The sequence below is a fragment of the Lycium barbarum genome, chromosome 12, assembly GCF_019175385.1.
Source record: "Lycium barbarum isolate Lr01 chromosome 12, ASM1917538v2, whole genome shotgun sequence".
Classification (NCBI taxonomy): Eukaryota; Viridiplantae; Streptophyta; class Magnoliopsida; order Solanales; family Solanaceae; genus Lycium; species Lycium barbarum.
Window position 1 is genome coordinate 65,697,471 of NC_083348.1, and position 21,452 is coordinate 65,718,922.

Genomic DNA, 21,452 nt, shown 5'->3' on the forward strand with positions numbered 1-21,452 from the left:
AGAAAGGGGAAATGGATAAGAATGGTGTTGGGCAAGGAGGACCCTCCAGGGTGATTGTAGAGGATAAAAACAAGGATTTGAAGACGGATGATAGTGTGGTTAATCCAAAAGATCAGGAGGGAGGAAAAAAAGAAGTGGTTGAGTCACAAAATGTTGAAGATGCTGGTAAGGAAATGCAATCAGATGGTGTTAAGACTGATATGCAAAAGGACTTTTCAAAGGAGTTTCAACAAGATTCTACTGTTAGAAGGATCAAAAAGAAGAAGAAGAAAGAGAAACACAAGAAAATGCCAAAAAAGAAAAACAAAGTTCTCTTTAAAATTGTATCATTACTGGAAACTAGCAAGAGGAACAAGAAGCATAAAACTTCTAAATTCCCCTTGAACTTACCATTACAGAATGCGTTGGTGAATGCTATTGAAAGTACCAAGGGGAAAAGTCAAGACGATGGCACTGATAATAGAGAAAAAGACAATAAAGGGCTGAATTTGAGGTCCCCGACTGATCAAACACATGTTAGTGACACTGAACACAGTCAGTCTGAACATGAAACACTAAAAGATTTTATCAACAGGAAGAAACAAAAGGATCAAGATATTGAAGAAGGAGAAATTTTATCTCCAATTGATGAAAACTCTACATCAAGCCTCCCATACGTTGATCCTAATTGTGAACTTGAGATGAAAGATGTGGTTGAAGGCAAAAGCGATGACAACAATAGTATCGGTAGTCAACAAAGTGCTCCAGGAAGTTTTAAAGGAAGCAAGAAAAACAATGGAAAAGCAAATCACAACAAGCATAGTATTGACAACAATGTTCCTAACTAGTCCACAATGAAAAGAAGTCACTCCCGATCAGGTAGACTTCAAACTGTCTCAGAGGAATCAAGAACTACTACCAAGGACATAAAAGATACAAATCAGAGTCAAGGAAAGTTTCTTTCCACTGATTCTAGGGGAAGAAGTAGAAGCAGAAGTAAGACAAATAGAAAGAAGTCCAAAACTGGAAATAAAAAAAAATAGAGAGTCCCACAGACAAAGTGCTCCCCCCCCCCCCCCCCCTAAAATTATTCATGATTAGTACAATATTTTGGAATATTAGGGGAGTAAGGAGTAGAAAGGCAATTCATAGATTGAAACTGCATATTAGAATCAACAAAGCCACTTTTGTGGCAATTTCCGAACCTTTTTCTCACAAAAGCAAAATTGAGGGGTACAAAAGATTTTTGGGCTTCCATCACTGTGTTACTAACACCAATGGCCAAATCTGATGTTTCTGGAAACATTGTGACAATTTTCAGGTTGTGAGGAATAATGACCAGCAAATTACCATCAACTTTAAAGAGAATCCAGGTGACACTGGAACATACATTACTTCTGTTTATGCTAAGTTCACTGCTTTGGAAAGGATTGATCTTTGGGAGAGCATCACTAACATGACTAACAATATAAATGGTCCATGGTGTATGGGAGGTGACTTCAATGGTATCATGGATCAAGATGAGAAGTTGGGAGGAAATCCACACAGAACTTACAAGAGTATTGAGTTCATAAACTGCATGGAATCTTGTGGTCTTAGTGATGTGGGATTTATAGGTCCAAGTTATACCTGGTGTAATAATTGGAGGCCAAGCAAACAAGTGTGGAACAGGTTGGATAGATTTCTAATCAATGATGAATGGGCTATCAAGTTCCAAAACAATATGGTGGAACATCTTCCCAGGACAGGTTCTGATCACAGACCTTTGGTTTTTAAATGCAACAGTGACCAACACAACAATATCAAGTACTTTAAGTTCCTGAACTGTTGGGCCGGTCAAGATGATTTCATGGAAGTTGTCAAGGAATCCTGGAATATTACAGTTAAGGGCAATGCTATGTGGAGACTACAGTGTAAACTCAAGAATCTGAGCAGACAACTCAGCTGCTGGTCAAGAAATAGTATCGGGGACATTCATGAAAATGTTAGCACTTGGGAGGCTAAAATGGAACTTCTGGAAAACTGTGACATCTTGCAAAATACTGATCATAGTAGGGAGAAGCTAAATAAAGGATATGCTGAGTACATAAGGTGGTTGAACCTGCAGGATAATCTCTTAAAACAGAAAACTCGACTCACATGGTTCAAAGATGGTGATAAAAACACCAAGTACTTCCACAGTGTGCTAAGGAACAAAAGAAGAAGGCTTCATATTCAGATGATCAAAAATCACAAGGGCAGATGGATACAAGGGGAAGAAAAAATTGTTGAAGCTGCTATCAGACATTTTAAGAAGCAATTCAACCTTAATCATCAACAGAGAACCAATAGTGTGTTGGATTGTATCCCTCACATCATCATTGAGGAACACAATGCTAGACTAACTAGGATACCTTGCAAAGAGGAAATTAAAAATGCGGTTTTTGGCATGAGCAGTGAGAGTTCAGCAGGTCTTGATGGTTTCAATGGCAAGTTCTTTCAGGTATGTTAGGACATTATAGAGGACGATATTTATGCTTTTGTCAATGAATTTTTCTTGGGAAAGAACCTCACCAAATTTTATACTCATACTTGTTTAGCTCTGATCCCTAAGATAGACTCGCCTAACAGCTTTTCTGATCTCAGGCCTATAAGTTTGAGAAACTTCTCCAACAAAATCATTTCCAAAATTTTAGCCAATAGATTAAATCCCTTACTTCCTGCTCTTATTTCTGAGAATCAAAGTGGTTTCATTTCTGGTAGACTTATCACAGATAATGTGATGTTGACACAAGAAATTGTCCACAATATTTCAAAGAATAACAAAGGGGGGAATGTTGTTATTAAGCTTGATATGGCTAAAGCCTATGATAGGCTGTCTTGGGATTTTTTGAAAGATGTTTTAAAACAATTGGCTTCAATAATATATGGATTGATCTTATCTGGAGGAGTATTTCTAATGTGTGGTATTCCATTATAGTAAATGGTTCTAGGCATGGTTTCTTTACTTCTTCTCATGGTTTAAAACAGGGAGACCCTATTTCCCCTTCACTGTTTGTGCTAGCTGCTGAAGTTTTGTCAAGATCACTCAATAATCTACTTTTGAATCCTAATTTCATCCCCTTCACCATGAACATAAATGGACCCCAAATTACTCACCTTGCTTATGCTGATGACATTGTCATATTCAGTAGTGGGAACAGCAAATCTGTCAAACTGGTCATGAAGCAATTGTTAAGTATGAGAGGGTCTCTGGACAATTGGTTAATCCTGATAAAAGTTGTTTTCTAACTTGTCCAAAATCTTGTGCTTATAGAATCAACAGATTAATAAAGTGTATTGGTTTCATGGACAAAGAATTCCCTTTTACTTACCTTGGGTGCCCCATATACATTGGAAAGAAGAAAATTAGTTACTTTGATAGTATGGTGACTAAAGTTTTTAAAAGGCTAAATGGTTGGCAAGGAAACATGCTATCTTGTGGGTGTAGACAGATTCTAATCAAAAGTGTGATCCAAGCTCTTCCTACTTATATTCTCAGTGTCATTAATCCTCCAAAAAGAACTTTGGAACTTATTGAAAAATATATGTGTAACTTTTTTTAGGGGACTGATAATGGTAAAAACAAGTACCACTGGTGTGATTGGGATAAGCTTTGTTTCCCCAAAGATGAATCTGGTATTGGCATCAGGAATATGATGGATATCTCAAATACTCTTGCTGTTAAGAGATGGTGGAGATTTAGATCAATGAATTCACTGTGGGCTGATTTTCTAAAGGCAAAATATTGCATTAGAAAACATCATGTTGCTAAGAAATGGGTTCCTGGTGACTCTCAAGCATGGAAACATTTTCTATGGGCAAGAGACAAAAGTGAAAAGTGCATTAACTGGAAAATCAACTCTGGAGATTGTAATTTTTGGTAGGATGACTGGACAGGAATGGGCCCTTTAGCTCAAATATGTCCTGATTTCATGATTGGTAATGGACAAAGGATCAAGGTGAGAGATTTTATGAACAATAATAGGTGGAATATCCAGAAGCTCTACAACACCATGCCAGGTCACATTGCTCTTTTTATTAGTTCTGATGGTATTGGGGATGTGAATGACATGGATTATGCAGTGTGGAAGGCTACTGATAATGGTCGATATTCAAATAAATCTGCTTGGACTATTATTAGAAGTCTTAGACAAAAAGCACCTTTGATTACTAAAATCTGGCACAATGCAGTTCCCTTCAAGATCTCTTTCCTTAGTTGGAGATTGTTACACAACAAATTACCTTTCAAAGATGTTGTGGCTAAATTCGGTAAACAAGGCTTCAAAGACTGTATATGTTGCATCTCACCACAAGATGAAATACCTCAGCATGCTTTTATTGAAGGAAAGGTTGCTCATCATCTATGGAACAAAATTGGTGCCCCTTTGGGCTTTAAACATCACAATATTCCTTTCAGAGGTTTACTTGAAGAATGGTGGAATAGAAAATCCAAAAACTAGGTCTACAAATTTACTATGCAGATTGCTCCAATGATGATATTGTGGGAGATATGGAAAGCTTGGAGTTCTTGCAGATTTGGGGAACAAAAGAAGTTTGATTTATACAAGATGGAAATGCAAATCACCTGGAACATAAAAGCTACAATAACTGTTGCATATCCTAACATCAATGTAGAAGGCAACTGGTGTAACTGTTGTGACATGATTGAAAAACTTAGCCTTGTGGTAAAATGCATCCCTGTATGTTGGAGAAAACCAGAGATGGGATAGTTTAAACTTAACACTGATGGCAGTTTTATGGATATCACTAACAGTGCCGGTATAGGTGGCATTCTAAGAAATGAGGAAGGGGATCTAATAATGGCTTTTTCTATCTCTGTGGATTGTGAGAGTCACAATATTGCAGAAGCATTGGCTGTTGAGCATGGCATTAGATGGTGCATGAATCATGGCTTTGATAATGTGCAAATTGAGCTAGACTCCCAACTCATAGTCAAGATGTTGCTCAACAAAGATACAGACAACTTGAAGCTCAAGCAGATCATCAACACCACAAATGGCTTTCTTAAAGATGCAACTGTGCAAATTTCTCACTATTACAGAGAGGCTAACATGGCGGCTGATTTCCTTACTAAAATGGCTTCAACAAGTAGAAGGAGGACCTTATATCTTTCTCAAAGGGATTACAAGAGAAGTCAAGGGGCTAATTCAACTTGATAAGCAACAACTTCCTACTTTTAGAAGAAGATTTGAAAAATGTAACTTCTTTGTAAGCTAGAATATCTTGATAGCTAGGGAGGATTCTGTTCATTTGGCTATCTCCTCCCTTTTAGATTGTTTTTACAATCTCTTTTGTAGATTAGAGGTAAGGTTCCATGTCCCCCTCTAGTCATTGTAAATTATCTTTACTTATATAATACATGGTAGGGGTCAAGCCAAACCCCCCACACTATAGGTTCACAACCTAATGATGATGGCTTAATATTAAAAAAAAAACTTACTGCTATCTGGCCTCTCTTAGCAAAATTTCGACCATTCTTTGGTAGCAGCTCCAACTTTCCACTCAAACTTGATTGACAGGTTAATTGCTGGATTCTGTCGGATACTTGGGGCATATGTGGACAAGATTAGGAATCACCAAGATACTTAACTCGGTATGCTCATATATACTGATGACTGATCCATAAAGAGCTCGAAATGACTAGAAATTGCATAGGTTAAATAATTTCACTCTCTAGCTTAACAGGTAGAATACAACAACGACAAAGGGAGGCTGTTTCCTAAAGACGCTCGGCTCAAGAGAAAAAATGACGAAAAAAGGTAAAACATGACGAAAAAATGTCAGATAAGGACAAGCTGATCAAAGCAGTATGAAAATGAAACTAACGAAAGCGAAAAAAGCCATGATAAAGCAGTCTGGAACCAGGCAGAATACAACGCTTAAAAATTGCCATAAGAGATAGCATTTGTAGATGATCATCAAGCTTTCGTAATTGCCAGAACATGCAAAGTTTATTCCTTTATATTATTGATTGGGTAAGCAGTTATTCAGACCTATAGTACACAAAGCAGAAAGTGCATAGTTTCAGCACTACACCCATTAATGAACATAAGAAAACAAGATAGGTCAACTCTATCTTGGGGAACTGGAAACCTCTTGATTCGTTTCTACACAGTTCTGAGAGGCAACCAACGATTCAGAATCAGAGTCTTCTGCTGTTATAGCACCTAGGCTGTCATTATCTTGGTTCCCAGAAATAGATGAAAATGACAGAGGGTTATATGTTGAGTTGCCTTCTTTAGTCCCTGAATGGATCTTATTGCAGCTTAGTTTGCTTCGGTATATATCCCCATTTTCTTCTTCCAGAGGAAATGTCGTATCAGAGGAAACATAGGAAGCATAAGAAGAAATTGCTTCCATCTGCTCATCTGCAGGGGCAGCTGATTCAACAACTTCTGCTTCCAAAGGAAATAGGACATCAAGATTACCCTCACACTCATGGACTAATCTCGTCAGAGGCTCCGTAGTAAAGATCGGCTGACGAAGAGCAAGTTGTGTGAAAGGAAGACACAACAATCCCCAATTCGTTTGTCATACTTCTTCAAGATCTGAAAAAGTCCTAATGAAAAAATTGTTAAAGAAGATACCTTGACCTCACATAAGATTGGATAGCAGAAATCAACCAGAAGTAGTTATACCTCTAAATCAAGAAATCTTATTTTGTGTTATACTCAAGATATGTGAAAGTTGTCCTTGTTTGCCAAGTGGAGCTAGTAATTCCTGTAATTTTACATCACCCCCTCTTCATCTCTCTTAATACCCATAACCATTGTCCCTCATCAAAGCATTTGTACTTTCTCTTCCTTTCCAACACCCCCTCCCTTTCCATCCCAACACCACATGTTCTCGTCATCTTTTCTCTCCTTCTTCTCCCAGCTTCCCATCCTCTCCTCTATTTTCTCTCTGTCTCATCCGAAGACCGCACCATCTTGTTGTATCAACAACTAGGCTCTTGAAAATTTCAAATAATGTGTTAATTCAAAAAAATTATGTACATAAACGAAAAGAAAAAGTGAACTAGTAGAAGAAATTAGAATAGAGGAAGAGAATTGAGGAAGAAAGAATTGTCAGACGACAATGGAAAGCGTATTAGAAAAAACGAAAACTTGAAGATGGAGGAAATTTGTTAACACATTAAACTGCATGAAAATGTGGGGTGAAGCTAAGTTACTCAGACTCTTCGAAAGTGTTTCCGCACCCGTGTCAGATCCTCCAAAAATACACTACTTTGGAAGGATCCGACACGTATCCGACGACATTTTAGGAGAGTCCGAGCAGAGGCGGATCCATGATATCAACCTTGTGGGTTCCCAGCTAGCAGTGTCTGTTGTTACTGGGTTCTCAGCTCAAATTTCTTATATATTTGAAGGGTTTCACATTATAAATACAAGGTTCGGATAAAAGTTGTGGGTTCCCGCAAACCCACACCCAGTGGTGTGGATCCGCCCCTGAGTCCGAGTAACTTAGGGGTGAAGTGGGGAAAAAGACAGCAACTCAAGACTTGCAATAAATTTGTACTAGTTAACACTGTTTTGGAGTTGCATTCCACTCTATCTTTCATGCAGCCTTTGCCCAGACTTCTAAGAAATTAAGCTGCGTCTTTACCTTAGTTTATGTATTTTGATGAGCTGCCTGTAAGAGACCGAATAGGGAAGAAGAATCCAATAACAGTGGAAAAGGTAGGGTAAGAGTCTAAGAGATGTGCGGCTTGGGAAGAGAATGGTGTTGGGAGGACTAGGTGGAAGAAGAAGAAGGCTTTCAGGAGGAACAGTAGCTGATGTGTGTAGAGACAGAGAGGAAGAAAGGGATGTTGTAAAACTGACTTGGCAAACGAGGTCAACTCTCATAACAACAACAGCATACCTAGTGTAATCCCACTAGTAGTGTCTGGGGAGGGTAGAATGTACGCAGACCTTACCCCTACCTCGTGAGGTAGATAGGCTGTTTCCGAAAGACCCTTGGCTCAACACTGTAATATTTCTCTTCTAAACCTTAGACACTATGATGCTGGAAATACATATAACTTATCAATGGTAACTAATATCAGAAGTGCAAGGTGAAAAGTAACAGATAAAAATTTCTGTACCTGCAAAATTTAACGAGCTGTAATTTTTGAGAAGAACCATCTCCCCGTGAATGGAAACAAAGTCTTTATGGATGCTCATCATTTCTTCGCTGAATTCGTTGTCTGTTTCAAAAACTCCATTTTCGTCACTCTTCTCCTTCACACGTTTAATTATTTCCTTTAGTTCCTGTTAAGTAGAGAAGAAAAGATCAGATCCACATTAATGCATTTTGAGACTAGCTATCTATTACGAATGTCTTTGAGACATGAGAATTCAATAAAATATGAACTGCTATATCACGACTCTCATTTTGTTTCCACATTTGATATGCTTATGCGCTCATTCTTGCATCCTTTCCTATCTTTACCTCTCCATTAAGTTAAGGAAAAAGAAAACACTCTCCATTTTCATTCCCCTTCTAAACTCTCATAGAGGGATATGAGTCAAAATTCAGAAAATTCCCTCATAAGTTCCGACCCGAAAATGCATCCTAATTCACTGTCTGGTGTCTGGTGTCTGCCTCCACAATTTTTTAAGTGGCCACCACAAGTTCCTTTCAGCCTCTACAACAAAATAACACACTTAACCGCAGTCATTCAAGCATCGCGAAACCCCATAACATAGACTGCATTTATACCACGCTCTCCACTGTGCAGCAGCCACGATTGTTGTTAGTTGGCCAATGAAACTGTAGCTCTGCCACAACTTACGCATAGATTCACTGCCGTCTCATCTTACTGCTTCTTAAAGAATCTTAGCTTCACGTTCACCAGTCACATCCATTTAATCGTCCATCAATTTTTACATACTGTAGCAGCATATTAAACATCCAAAAGAGATTTTACCAAATTTGTTGTCCTCTTCGACCATCTAAGAGTCCCTAATAATAAGTCCAACTCACAAAAGTGGCAGTACTGTTATCCCTCTTTACGACACAAGCTAGGAATAATAGGACATGTAAATACCAGAAATATATTCTTAAAAACCTTCACATTCCCAGAACCATCAAAAGCTAACAATGTGATCCAATTTATGGAGATAACAAGTAAAAATTCTGATGAAATTTCGGTTTGTGGACTTGAACAAAGCACAACGGATATAAAGGATTCATATAGTTGACCACAACTAAACCATAATTAAGTGCAGTTGACTGATTGATTGAAATGCAGGAAACTGTAAGCTGAGCTTATCACCTGTACAAATCTGTTAAAGTTACATTAGTCAAACTAATCACAAGTAAAAATCACGTGATCTCTTCACATCAAAAGAATGAAACTTTTGATGTAAAAAAGAAAAAAATTACAGGCAATTAAAATTTCATAAATTAAGTAAAATTGAGATGGCATAATACAAACAGCAGTGGAGGATTAGAAAAAAGGGATATTTCAAAAATATACAATTTGATCCAACATTATACGTGGGGAAAAGCATTATACATGATGTATCAACCTTGTATAAAGTGTATAAAAGGTGTTTGTTTATACACAAATATGGGCTAAATCGGGTGTTTATACACTAAGTATGGGCTATGTGGCGTGAAATTTTCAAAAATAGACGTAAAGTGTAATTTTCCCTTAAAAACGAAACGTGGAAGCAGATAATGAAGTCTTCTTCATTATCCATGTAGAAATCGTTGAACTTGTCGAGTTCCTCATTCAGAATTCTGATAAACCAAGTATGTGTTTGAGAAGCTTCTTCAAAGTCTTGTAACACAAGTATTTCTTCCATATGTATGCTAAATTCTTTCCCCTACTTCATATCACCACTCTTTCAATTTTAGTAGTTTATAACTAATGCATTAAATGAAGACAAAATTTTGCTTTTGGAATTTAGAAATCCCTGTCATTGGCGAAAATAAGTAGAAACTTTTGCGAGTAGCATCTTAAACCAATTAGCAATTTTGAGCTGAGTCTTTTTGAGGATATGCATTCCTCACCCACCAAATTTCCCATGTTCGATTGGTCAAAATATTTTGAAAAACAATTTTTTAAAATGAGAAAAATGATTCCCCTAATAGAAATAGGGAAAACAAGTTCACTTATGGACTTCCCACTATCCACCCTCACCACCCACTCCCCACCCCATCTCATTCTTATAGTATTTTTCTATATTACATAATATATATAAATGTTCTTGAGATAATATTTTTTTGCCTACGTATCAACATTAGCAAATAAGTAAGAAAATCACTTATTTTCCTTCATACCAAACACACCCACTGTATCTAACTTATTATACTATCCGATTAACTTATCTACAATAGTCACTAAGTATTCATAACAAGTATTATCATGTAATAAAAATAGACTAAATCATATGTTATAATAAGATTTTTCTACTTGTATACGGTAAAAATCGGGTATACGTTAAACTGGTGAGACTGAAGGCCGAGGGAAGAAAGGGACAAGAACGTGCATGAAGGCTCCCATTCTGAACCGGGGAAACGCTTGGACCAGAGCAAAGGAAGGGCGTCATTTGGTCCGGTTCTTCCATGACCGGTTGTTCGAGGCCGTATGTCTGTTTGGCTGTGGCCGGTGGTCCGGGAGATCCGTTGCGCGGCTGCCACGCATCGATGACGTCCTGCTGTGTTCAACTGCCAATCGTACGGGTGTCAGACCGTACGGTCTACCTAATCCCACCTAATCCAACTCAGAACTTTTTCTCTATTCTATTATTTTTTATGTTGTACGAAGCCCATGGGGCAACACTATAAATAAGGGACATTGTCCTCCTTTTAGGGGGTTGGCTCCTCATATCAAAAAACTCTTTGTAATAAACAACTATATATAAGAATCTCTCTCAAATAATACTATTTTCAAATTTTGTTATTAAAAAAAATAATCACAAGTTTTAACTTTTAAATATGAAACTTCTAGCAATGCCGATTGCGGAAAGCCATAACTTCAAAATTTCGTACTAGCTTCTGAAAGAATATTCGATTACAGATTCTAGTAGTGTGTCATGTCAGCTTAGCTGTTCTGTCCCCCAGGCTCCAAGAGACGCAGGAACAACAATAGAACACAAATTTAGGAAATTGCTGCCATAAAATTCGACTTCAGGTCAATCAATAATCCAGAATGTCTCAAAAAAGAAAAGCAACCTTACATATGTAGATAAGTGGTCCTTTAGCTAGAGTCTGAACGCTGAGAATCGTTTAGATACCGTTCCTAACCAACTTTTGGCAAATTATGTGACCTGTATTCTTCTTTACAGTTGTAAATATGGTTCAGATAATAGGAAATTGCAAATTTTTCCATTAAGAAGGATTAATTTTTTGAAGTAAAATTTGTCTGAAAGATTTCTTATTTGAAAGAACAAACATTATTGAAACATCAAGACTTCTAATCTAGTGGTAACTGTAGAAGTCTCCAACACTGAACACAAATTCATTTTAAAAAAGGCATTCTTAAAACGATCTATGAAAATAATTGACGCATTCAACAAGTACTACTTTCTTTAATTAGGCAGTTTATCACTAAATTTTCCCAAACCGTATCATAAGAAAATATTGCCCAAATTATCTTGAAGTACCTAGTTCGTCCTCCGTTCCTCATTTAGTTCAACATCCCTTCCAAATTCACTGTCACTGGTTTTTCATGTTTGCTTAGTCAAGTTTCCAAACAAATCTCCTCCTACTACCACAGCTAGCCCATTTGAAGTACACGTCCTTGAAGAAATTGAGGACTAAGGAAAACGACATGAAAATATCCAGATAATCTAATGGACTGGATCATCTATTTGATGATCCTTTTATTACATTTCAAACCATTGGCTACATGAGGGAAGTCAACAATAACAGAAGTACGAACAACCAAATCAAGACAGGACCATCGGAAAAGAAGGAAAACGGAAAAGGAAAAAGAAAAAGAATTGTTGCATGTGAAACAGCCTATATGGCCTCCAAAGCCTGAAGAACATCAGCTTTCACGTCTTCAAAGTCTTCCACTCCAAAGCTGAACCGAACCAAGTTATCCATGATCCCGTACTTGGCTCTATCAGACTGGCTAAGATCCCTGTTTTCCGGAAGAAAATCACGCATGTTATCCACAAGTTTCCAATGTTTTCATTTCTTATTTATCTTGAAAACTTCGGATGCTTTTAGAGATGGAAGATAATTGCATGACCTAATATAAAACATGACTCTTTGCAACACACTATATGTTAATAGTTGATATCAAAGCTTTTTAGTTTCTAGAGTTTCACTACACATGCTCCAAATAGCTAAAGGGAGAAACTGAGATACCGCCAACCTTAGAATACAATATACTTTTTTGACAAAGTAACTATGAAATAGTAGAATATTGACATACCAGTAAGACATTACTGCTGGTTGGTCCACAATGCTCTCACAGCCTCCAAAGGATGGAGCAATATAGGGAATCCTCAGAGCATCCACAAATTTTGCAGTAGTTAGGAGGTCTCCATCAACCTAATAAAAAAAATATAGCCTTTAAATTTACTGCAGGTAGAGAGAAATAACAGGAATACTTGGTTAACCAAAGATCATAGATTCATCATAAAATACAGACCTCAAAACTGACCACACCACCAAATCCAGTCATTTGTTTCTTTGCAAGATGATATTCCGGATGACTCGGCAAGCCTGGATAATAGACATGTTTCACCTACAACTCATTCTTTTCAGATATGACAGCACTTGCAGAACTGGCAGAGATCTTAATGAAACGCAGGAAAAACTAGACCTCTTAACTTTAATGTAACTTCTCAAAGAAAAGCTAGAAGTGTGGCATGACAGTCATTTATATGTTCATTAATGAGTCAATCATGCATTATTAGGATGAAGTAGCTACATGAGTTCAGGTGGATTGTACAGGGAGTATAACTGTACAAGGAAAATAAAAGATGTGTATATAGGTAAGAGGATACTCATCAACACTAATGAATGTTTCCTCATCGGTTTACTGTTTTCTTGTTTCCTACCTATTTTCCTTGGTGAGTGCTCATGTTATCGTTGCGGAAGACAATGAAGCATCCAGAAGTTGCAAGCATGGATGTAAGAATAATTTTTGTCAATGAACGAAGGAAAGAAAAAATTGAATCACCCAAAAAGTACAGCTTTGTGATGTTTACAGCACAATCTACAGGTGCAAAGGAGTGACAGAGAAAAGACCGTCCAGTTTATCTGGCTTAGCAAAGTTCACCCATAATAATGGCTGAAAAGAGCAGACTGCCATCTTCTTCGTTAGTTGCTTTCAGCGTCTTATTTATTTTCCACCCCCTTCACAGATTAAACCAGTTTTTATAACCTAGAATTAGACCATGATGTCAATGTTATGCTCATAAGATTGGCATTTACTCTAACCAACATCAAGTTGAGCATTCTTACTTTTCTCATATATAATATAAAATCTCATGAATAGCAATTAGGCAGTTGTTCTCTGGTCCAAGTGTGAATTTCAAACCATGACTGACAGAGATGGAAGCCTACAGTACCTTGGGATGAGCCTCTAAAATCTCGGCCATCCTCAATGCAGTTGAGTTTTGTTGCTGTACACGAAGATGCAGCGTCTTCATGCCACGGATAATAAGATATGCAGCATTCTGGTAGATGGAAAAATTGAATCAGACTTCTTCAAAATACAAGCTTAAAATGCGAGTTACACTTCATACAACATCAACAACTACGCTGTAATATCCATGTCACTCCATTTAGACCTGTCGCCCATACTTAAAATTTAGGTTTTCAAACACTAAAATTTCTTTACATTTTTCTACTGGATAATAACCTCTAACAAGACTAAAAGAAACCTAACGAACATTTAATCTTAAGTAAGTGTACCAAAATGACTAGGGGTATCAAATGAGGGTTGTGCTGAATTTGGGCTAGTTAAAATGAGTTGAACCAATAAATGGGTTGGTTTTTTGAATTAGGTCGAGATGGGCTAGATAATGGGCCATAGCCCGACATGCTCAAATCTAACCAAGTTTTAATTTCTTAATTATTTTTCTTACAATTTATTTAATAACTAAATATAACTAATAACCTTTTCCTTTAGTATGACTAAATTAGACATCAAACAAAAAAAAGTTAAAACTATTTTGACAAGTTTCTTTATTGGTCAATTTGGGCAACATACTAAGTCCAAATTATCCCAATTTTTAGATGGGCTGACTGGGCTCTGCCCAAATTGATCCGCCATGAAAATATGTTCAGTCCAACCCTCCCAAAGCAATTCTCCTTCACCAAAATTTACATATACATATACAGCATAGAAAGTCAGGGAATTAAGTCAATCAAGACTTCAATTAAGAAAACTCACTGGATTGAGAGCACCACCCAGGATATGATGCAAGTTTCTAATTACTGAAACTAATTCTTGAGGACCACTAATGCAACCTGCAAGAACCTGTATGAAGTGCAGCATAGCAATTAGTTTGATGGTGCTTAGTGGCAGCATAGTTGTTTAATTGTTAAATTGGCAGCTAATGCCACTTACATCATTGTGCCCACCAAGGAATTTTGTAGCAGAGTGCAGAACAAGGTCAGCCCCCAGAGCAAGGGCCTTTTGGTTAAGAGGAGTCGCAAACGTCCCATCTATGCAAACCAAAGCTCCTTTTTCGTGACAAAGCTTTGAAACCAGCTCAATGTCAACACATCTCAAAAATGGATTTGTTGGAGACTCAGTAAAGAAAAGATCCACCTGCATTGAACAAGGTGCCAGTCATTGGGAACTATCTTCCACAACTCTATTTATTTAAGGTCATAATAGTTGAGTGACAAGCAACAATGTGTTTGCATACTGACTTTCTTCTGATTTAATGCCAACTCCAAAGCTCCAATATCCGCTGGATCAATGACTGTGGCCTGTGATAATGAAACACTTCAGCATTTTTTTTTCCCTTAGACTAATTCAACAAAAAGAGAAACGTAATGGTTCAATTATATTATTCGCCAGCAGTTTTGGGAGAGTGTTACCTGGACTGGATTTATTATATTTTTTTCATTACAAGAATAAAAACAATAGCTCAGTTCTGAATAACATGTTTTGTCTTGTCAAGAAATCTTGTAATATCTCTAAACTTCAAAAATAGAATGCCAAGTATCTTAAACATTTGGATTAGCTGAAGTACCGAAATTCCCATTTTAGGCAGTATTGTCTCAATAAAAATACGGGTCTTCCTGTAGCAGTCTGTGGTTGTTACAATATGCCCACCAGCAGGTACCAAGGCCAACAACAATACAGTACTGGCACACATTCCAGATGCCATTAACAAGGTTGATTCAGCGCCCTCAAGTGCACTGTTAGAGATACAAATACCTCATTAGTAGAATAATTGCCCCTTAAGTACCAATCACATAAGACAACTAGAGAAAATAAAAAGACAAAACAGAAAACGAAAAAAACTAATTAACCAAAGATAAAGCTAACCTTATTTTCTCCTCTAAAACAACAGTAGTGGGGTTTCCGTAGCGCCCATATTCAAAACTTGCACGTCTTTTCTCCTGCCAAAATATCATAAGGTGAAATTGATCATAAAGACAAATTCAGCTTGCTGAAACATGTACCTAGCAATCTTCTTACTAACAGTACGAAAGGGGAGCCATTGGAACTAGAGAGCCATTGTATTTTTTATTCATACTGCGTAAGCAACTCAAGGATCAAATATAACAGTAAATACCTTAAAATCAATAAGGTCAGAAGTCTTGTTGAAGAAGTAAGCAGATGTGTTAACCACTGGGGTAGTTATGGCATCAGTAACAATACCGCGTCCCAACCTTTCACCTGCAGAAGAACAAACAACGTAAGTTTTTTTTCTTGATTCACACAGCCGATCTGAAAGCTATATTATCCCCATCCTCTAAAAAACCTGTTGAGATCAATTGCACTGTGCAAAGGTATATATCGAAATAATCTTTATTCAAACTAGAGAATGTCCCGAAAAGTGCATCTATGTTATTGATAAAGAGGTTGCTTTTCATATGAGGCAACCCAAGAACCCTCATGCATTCAGGCAACAATATTCAAGGAACAACATTTCCTTTTTCTTTCTGTCATTTGCTGTGGTTTGTCAGAAGAGTAAAAGAAAAAACGAATCAACAGTGTTGAAATCCAAATCCAAGTCAGAAACAGTGGTTTGGAATGAGCATTAAGCAAATATGAAGAGATCATCCAAGCTCCAATTTCAGCCAAGACACCACTATTTTTCAGCTGAGACGACATTTTAACCGAAATATCTTAGAATTTGGCTGACGATGCAAAGTTGAACCTCAATTGAACTGAGAGTTATGTGCTAATTCAGACAAACTGATAAATAATGTTGAATCCTTATTGATCATTTATCCAGAAAGTCTATCCAATTTTAGCTTTAAGTGTCACATTATTTTTGTCCTCAACTTAAGCCTTCAGTATGATAGTCATCTACACAAAATGATAAGGCCCAAAACATATTTCATGCATGCATCTCTTCCAAGATTCTCAAGTAAACTGTAAGTTTAAACCATTCATTTAATGAATCAACTACACCTCAATCCTGAACTGCTATAGATATATCTATATCACATCCACTCTATATCGATTTAGACCATTAAAAATGGGCAGCCCGGTGCACTAAGTTCTCGTTATGTGAGGGGTAGGGAAAGGGCCGGACCACAAGGATCTATTGTATGCAGCCTTACCCACATTTTCTGCAAGAAGCTTTTTCCACGGGTCGAACCCATGACCTGTTGGTCACATGACAGCAACTTTACAAGTTACGCCAAGGCTCCCCTTCATCAAATATATTCATCAAGTCGCATGGATGATGGATCGTCCCATTTTGTAATACAACACACACGCACACACACACACACACACATATATATATATATACTAGTCTTTATGAACGTGCGCTTGCACGTTATTCCTTGTCATTATCACAATTTTTTTTTTGGGTAATATTACTTTTAATTACATTACAACTTCCGTTAATATATAAAATCAATCCACATAGCGGTCTAAATCGGATGTTTATTCATTATTTTCTTCGTTATAGTGTCATCAAAAACATGGTTATCCAAAGATTAAATATAAAGAACATCCAATTTATTTTATACTTTTTAACTATTAGGCACCAAAGTATGTTAACTATTAATTTAATGAAAGATCTAAATTTCCGTTGCTTTTGGAATATCCTACATAGCATAGGCATGTTATCTGTTGTTTGTTTAGTGTAGATATTTAGGATTATAGTTTCACAATTATAGTGAAATAACAATTCTTTACTGAAAATTAAAGTCCATGATATTTAGTAAAACCTAATATATGATAGTTTTTCAGTTGGGTTCGAAGTCCTAAACAGTATGGAAAAAAAGCTAATATTACAATTTACCCAATTTGATATTATTTTCTAGAAAAAAATTTAACTTAAAAGGGTATAAAGTCGTTCAATAGTTAAAAGAATATTTTGATCAACTACCATTTATATTCATGCTTTTAAAATAGTATATATATATATATATATATATATATATATATGTTAATCAGAGTTTTCAGAATATTACTATTCAGGAAGCAGAGCAAAACATAATAAGAGGAAACCATAACAAACAAGACGTATGAGTTGTAAAATGAATCATACCGGCATGAATAGCAAGGCTTCCATCAGAATTCAAAAAAGAAGCATATTTAACACCCTTAATCTGTACATTTTGATCCTCATTACAATCAGCCACCACCTCATCATCTGCGGTGATACCAATCGAAGTAACGGCAGCAGAAGCGGACGAATCGAACTCAGGAACGGCGTCGTTATTTGACCAGGAAGCCGCAACAACTTGAGCCACACCGATGTTGCTGCAATTCCTCCTAGCCTTAATGCTTAACTGCCTCACAAAATTTGGAGGAAACCTATAAATCAGAGAAGACAGACCATGATTATGAACCTGAGATCCGGAGTTAGCCTTGCCGGAGAAACGAACGCCGGCGTTAGGACTGGGAAAGCTGCCGGAGAAATCGGGTTCCGAACGGCATTCGAATGACGGAAATGCCCTAGCGTAGCTAGACACGGCCATTGGGGATGATGGGTTTTGGAAGGGTCAAAAATGTAATTACCCCGACGGCCGAACCTTTCTCTCTGCGACGAAAAAATGAAAAGAAGGTTGAGGGAATTATCTTCCACACAAGGTTTAAATACTCATCACGCGGTTGAGATTTGTCGTCTTCTACACTGGAATGGTGGGGTCCAAACACACAATGTACTCCTAATTGTTGGCCAAGTTGGTTATATTAATTGGGCCAAATTGGTTTTAGTTCAATTCAATCATCAATACGTGTAGGGGTGTGAAAATTTCGATTTAATCCATAGGCCAAATCGAAAAATGTCCATGGTTGACTGGGCGAAAAATTTAAGAAAGAAAGAATTTTTTTTTTTAATCTCTTAATCTAAAATAAACTAAAGAAATTTTTGTGGATAGAAATCATTTCAAGATAAAATGAAAATTTTAGAGTTAAGGTGTTACTAAATATAGAAAGATGTCATTCTTTTTTAAAGTGATTAAAAAAAAAAGAGTGTCATATAAATGAGATGAACAGATTATTAATTTATTAATATTGGTTTAACAGTTCGAAAATGATTTCGTATTTTATGCTAGCTTATCAGTTCGGTCAATAATTTACGTTGTAACCAATAGCCCAATAAAGTTTATTAATATTTACTCTTTTGTCCCCAATACGTTGCTGTAATACATTGTTTTACCACCTCCTTCACACTAGTTATAACTTATAAGTAGTAAACATTAGATCAATTGATTAAGATGTACACAAATAACTCAAACGCCACACCATAACAAATGTAATATGTGTATCTTGGTACTAAAATTTTAAGTTTCATTAAATTAGTGTCATTATAATTTCTGTGGTTCCATGATTCTGAAAGAATTGTGTAGTACCATGTTCGAGTTAGTAGGCTTGTTGGCATGGTGTTAACCACAATTATAGATACTATCGCCATATCTATGGCCAAAGGATGCCTCCATGTGCCTTGCCCTTTTCGATCCTGTCGTGATTTTAAACATTACAATAATTTTTTATTTACAAAATATAATTTGTAGTTCTTCGTAGATACATGAGCTTAGTAATCATCCTGATCTAAGGGTACCAGTTGAGTTCTTCGCTGAAAAATTATATTGTATTGATTAATGAAAAGTTTTTTATATGTATACTTGTTCCGATTTGTCATCCGATGTTTGTACTTCACGGAATTTCATCCAAACACTTCTACTTGATCAAAACAAGACTCTTAAAAAACCGATTTCGAAAAAAACTTATTTTTTATTGTGAGGTGTCATTTTATAAGGATGTCGTTATAGAAATGTCTAAATGTATATGTTAAGTCTTTGTGGCTTCTTCTTATATCTACTTATTTCTATTTTAACTAATTTTAAGTTTTTAACTCAAAAAGGAAATGAAACTTATTTACAAAATTCAGCATGCTATCCCCCCCCCCCCTCCCTCTCTTTTTTCTTAACTATTTATATTTATTAAATATTAATTAATTAATTAATCATCTCAAACAGTGCGTGAGCTTTAAATAGATCAAACGACAAATGTTAGGTGAAAAGAGAAATTTCAAAGCCATATACAATAGTCTTACTTGAAATGATAATTTCGCTTGAAATCTTTAGTATTTACGCATGGTCTGTACTTAGTTTATTGCCATTATTATCTAAAGTGTTCTTGCGCACATTGAGTCATATGACGATTGTTAGGCTTAACCCATAAGTAGCCCCTTAAATTTGCGAGGATATTTCATTTATAATTCGAACAAAGCTCTGTTTCAATTGAGCATCTCAATTCTTAATAAAGTGTTCCAATTAACATTGTCGATTCAAATTTTGGAAAACTTTTTGCGTGTGTTTTCATAGGGCTGGGCATAAATATCGAAAACCGAAAAAACGAGCTGAACCGAACCGAACCGAACCGAACTAGTTTGGTTCGGTGTTTGGTGTCCACCGTAAAAAAATCGAAACCGAAATAGCCGAACCGAATTTTGATAAAACCGACCCGAAAAACAGAACGCGCACCGAAATTTAATACATTACCCAAAAAAATTAAAATAATCCAGGCCCATTAAGTTTAAAGCAAAAAAAAAAAACCAATTGTAATAAGTCTTCTTTTGCATTTGTATCCCTAATTTTCCACTTCAATTTAGAAAATCAAATATCCTTAACAAAGAAAGGTAACTAGTGTAACACCCCGCCTCTTGGAACTGAGTTTAAGCTCATATCATTAGAGTTCTAGTGAAAACACTGAAGGTTTGAACGTTTTGCGAAAATGGTTGATAGGCCTATTTCGGGCAGCGATAACTCCTTGATCGGTTTGGAATTTGGGAAAGTACCCTCAATGAAGTTGTAGTATGTAGAAATACCTTTCTAACGATATAAGGACCAAGCAAATCAGAGATCGGAGCAAGGAGATATGATCGTCTCAATATGGCTAATAGTAAGGCACTTGAAGTCCTATAGAATCGGCTAAGTTTTTGATACGTCTGGCTTCCAGTCAAATTTCGTGAAAATCCGTTGGGAATTTGAGAAAACTTCCTTGATGAAAGTTGTAGCCCTTTGAAATATCTTTCCAACGGTATATTATAGGAGTCAAACGGATATCTTTACAAAGAGTTATGCCCATTTTACTGAAGCCTGTTCGCTGGAAATTTCGCCTGTGTTACGGTGGACGTTACGGGCCGTAACACGTGTTACGGGCCGTAACAGTGAGCCGTAACACACCAAAAATTTCCAGAACCTCACTGGAAATTTTCACCAAGGTACGGTCCCAAGTTACGGTCCGTACTTCGTGTTACGGGATCGTAACATGGGGCGTATTTTGGTCCGTAAGTACGTTTCGGGTCACCTGACTTCGAGAGGCCATAACCCTATTATAAATTGGGAATTTGGGAAAACTCAAAGAACGAAAGTTGTAGATAATTTAAATATATTTCCAACCATAGGTCGTGGGCCCACAGGTGACATCGGGATAGGGAGATATGGACGTTTTAAGACAGAAAGGTCCCAACCCGATTTCAAGTTGGGTCAAACCCATTTCCCCTTGGTATTTAAGGGAAATGTTAACCCTAGCAGCCACATTTCATCACATTTTCAGATTTTAGAGAGAGAGAGAGGGGAGAGTTAGAGAGAGAAAGTAGAGAATCAACCAAGTTGAAGGCCCCGAATCCCGAAGCTCGTGAAGGATAAAGTGTAGTACAAGTTGTTGCCGTCATTCTAAGCTAAAAATCGAACTTGGGGATGTTGATTTCGTGGTGACTACTCATAAAAGGTAATGTTTCTACTCCCTAATCATTTATAGTTGTGAATTGATGAATTCTTGGGAGAATAATAATTGGGTTTGATGAAGAGAATTATATGAATTA

General features: G+C 36.8%; 1 protein-coding gene and 1 pseudogene across 1 annotated transcript; both read right to left on the reverse strand.

The window, feature by feature from the left end:
- Positions 1-5,993: 5,993 nt before the first annotated feature.
- Positions 5,994-9,845, reverse strand: LOC132623542 (SPX domain-containing protein 4-like; annotated as a pseudogene).
- Positions 9,846-11,800: 1,955 nt separating this feature from the next.
- LOC132621300 (cystathionine gamma-synthase 1, chloroplastic-like) lies at positions 11,801-18,195 on the reverse strand. Its single transcript, XM_060335520.1, has 11 exons — positions 17,667-18,195; positions 15,729-15,832; positions 15,479-15,552; positions 15,180-15,348; positions 14,854-14,913; positions 14,546-14,749; positions 14,369-14,455; positions 13,542-13,649; positions 12,617-12,712; positions 12,398-12,516; positions 11,801-12,100 (listed from the first exon to the last, which is right to left on the reverse strand). The coding sequence occupies exons 1-11, from the start codon at positions 18,097-18,099 to the stop codon at positions 11,977-11,979; spliced, it is 1,578 nt and encodes a 525-aa protein (XP_060191503.1). The 5' UTR covers positions 18,100-18,195; the 3' UTR covers positions 11,801-11,976.
- Between the last annotated feature and the right edge of the window lie 3,257 nt (positions 18,196-21,452).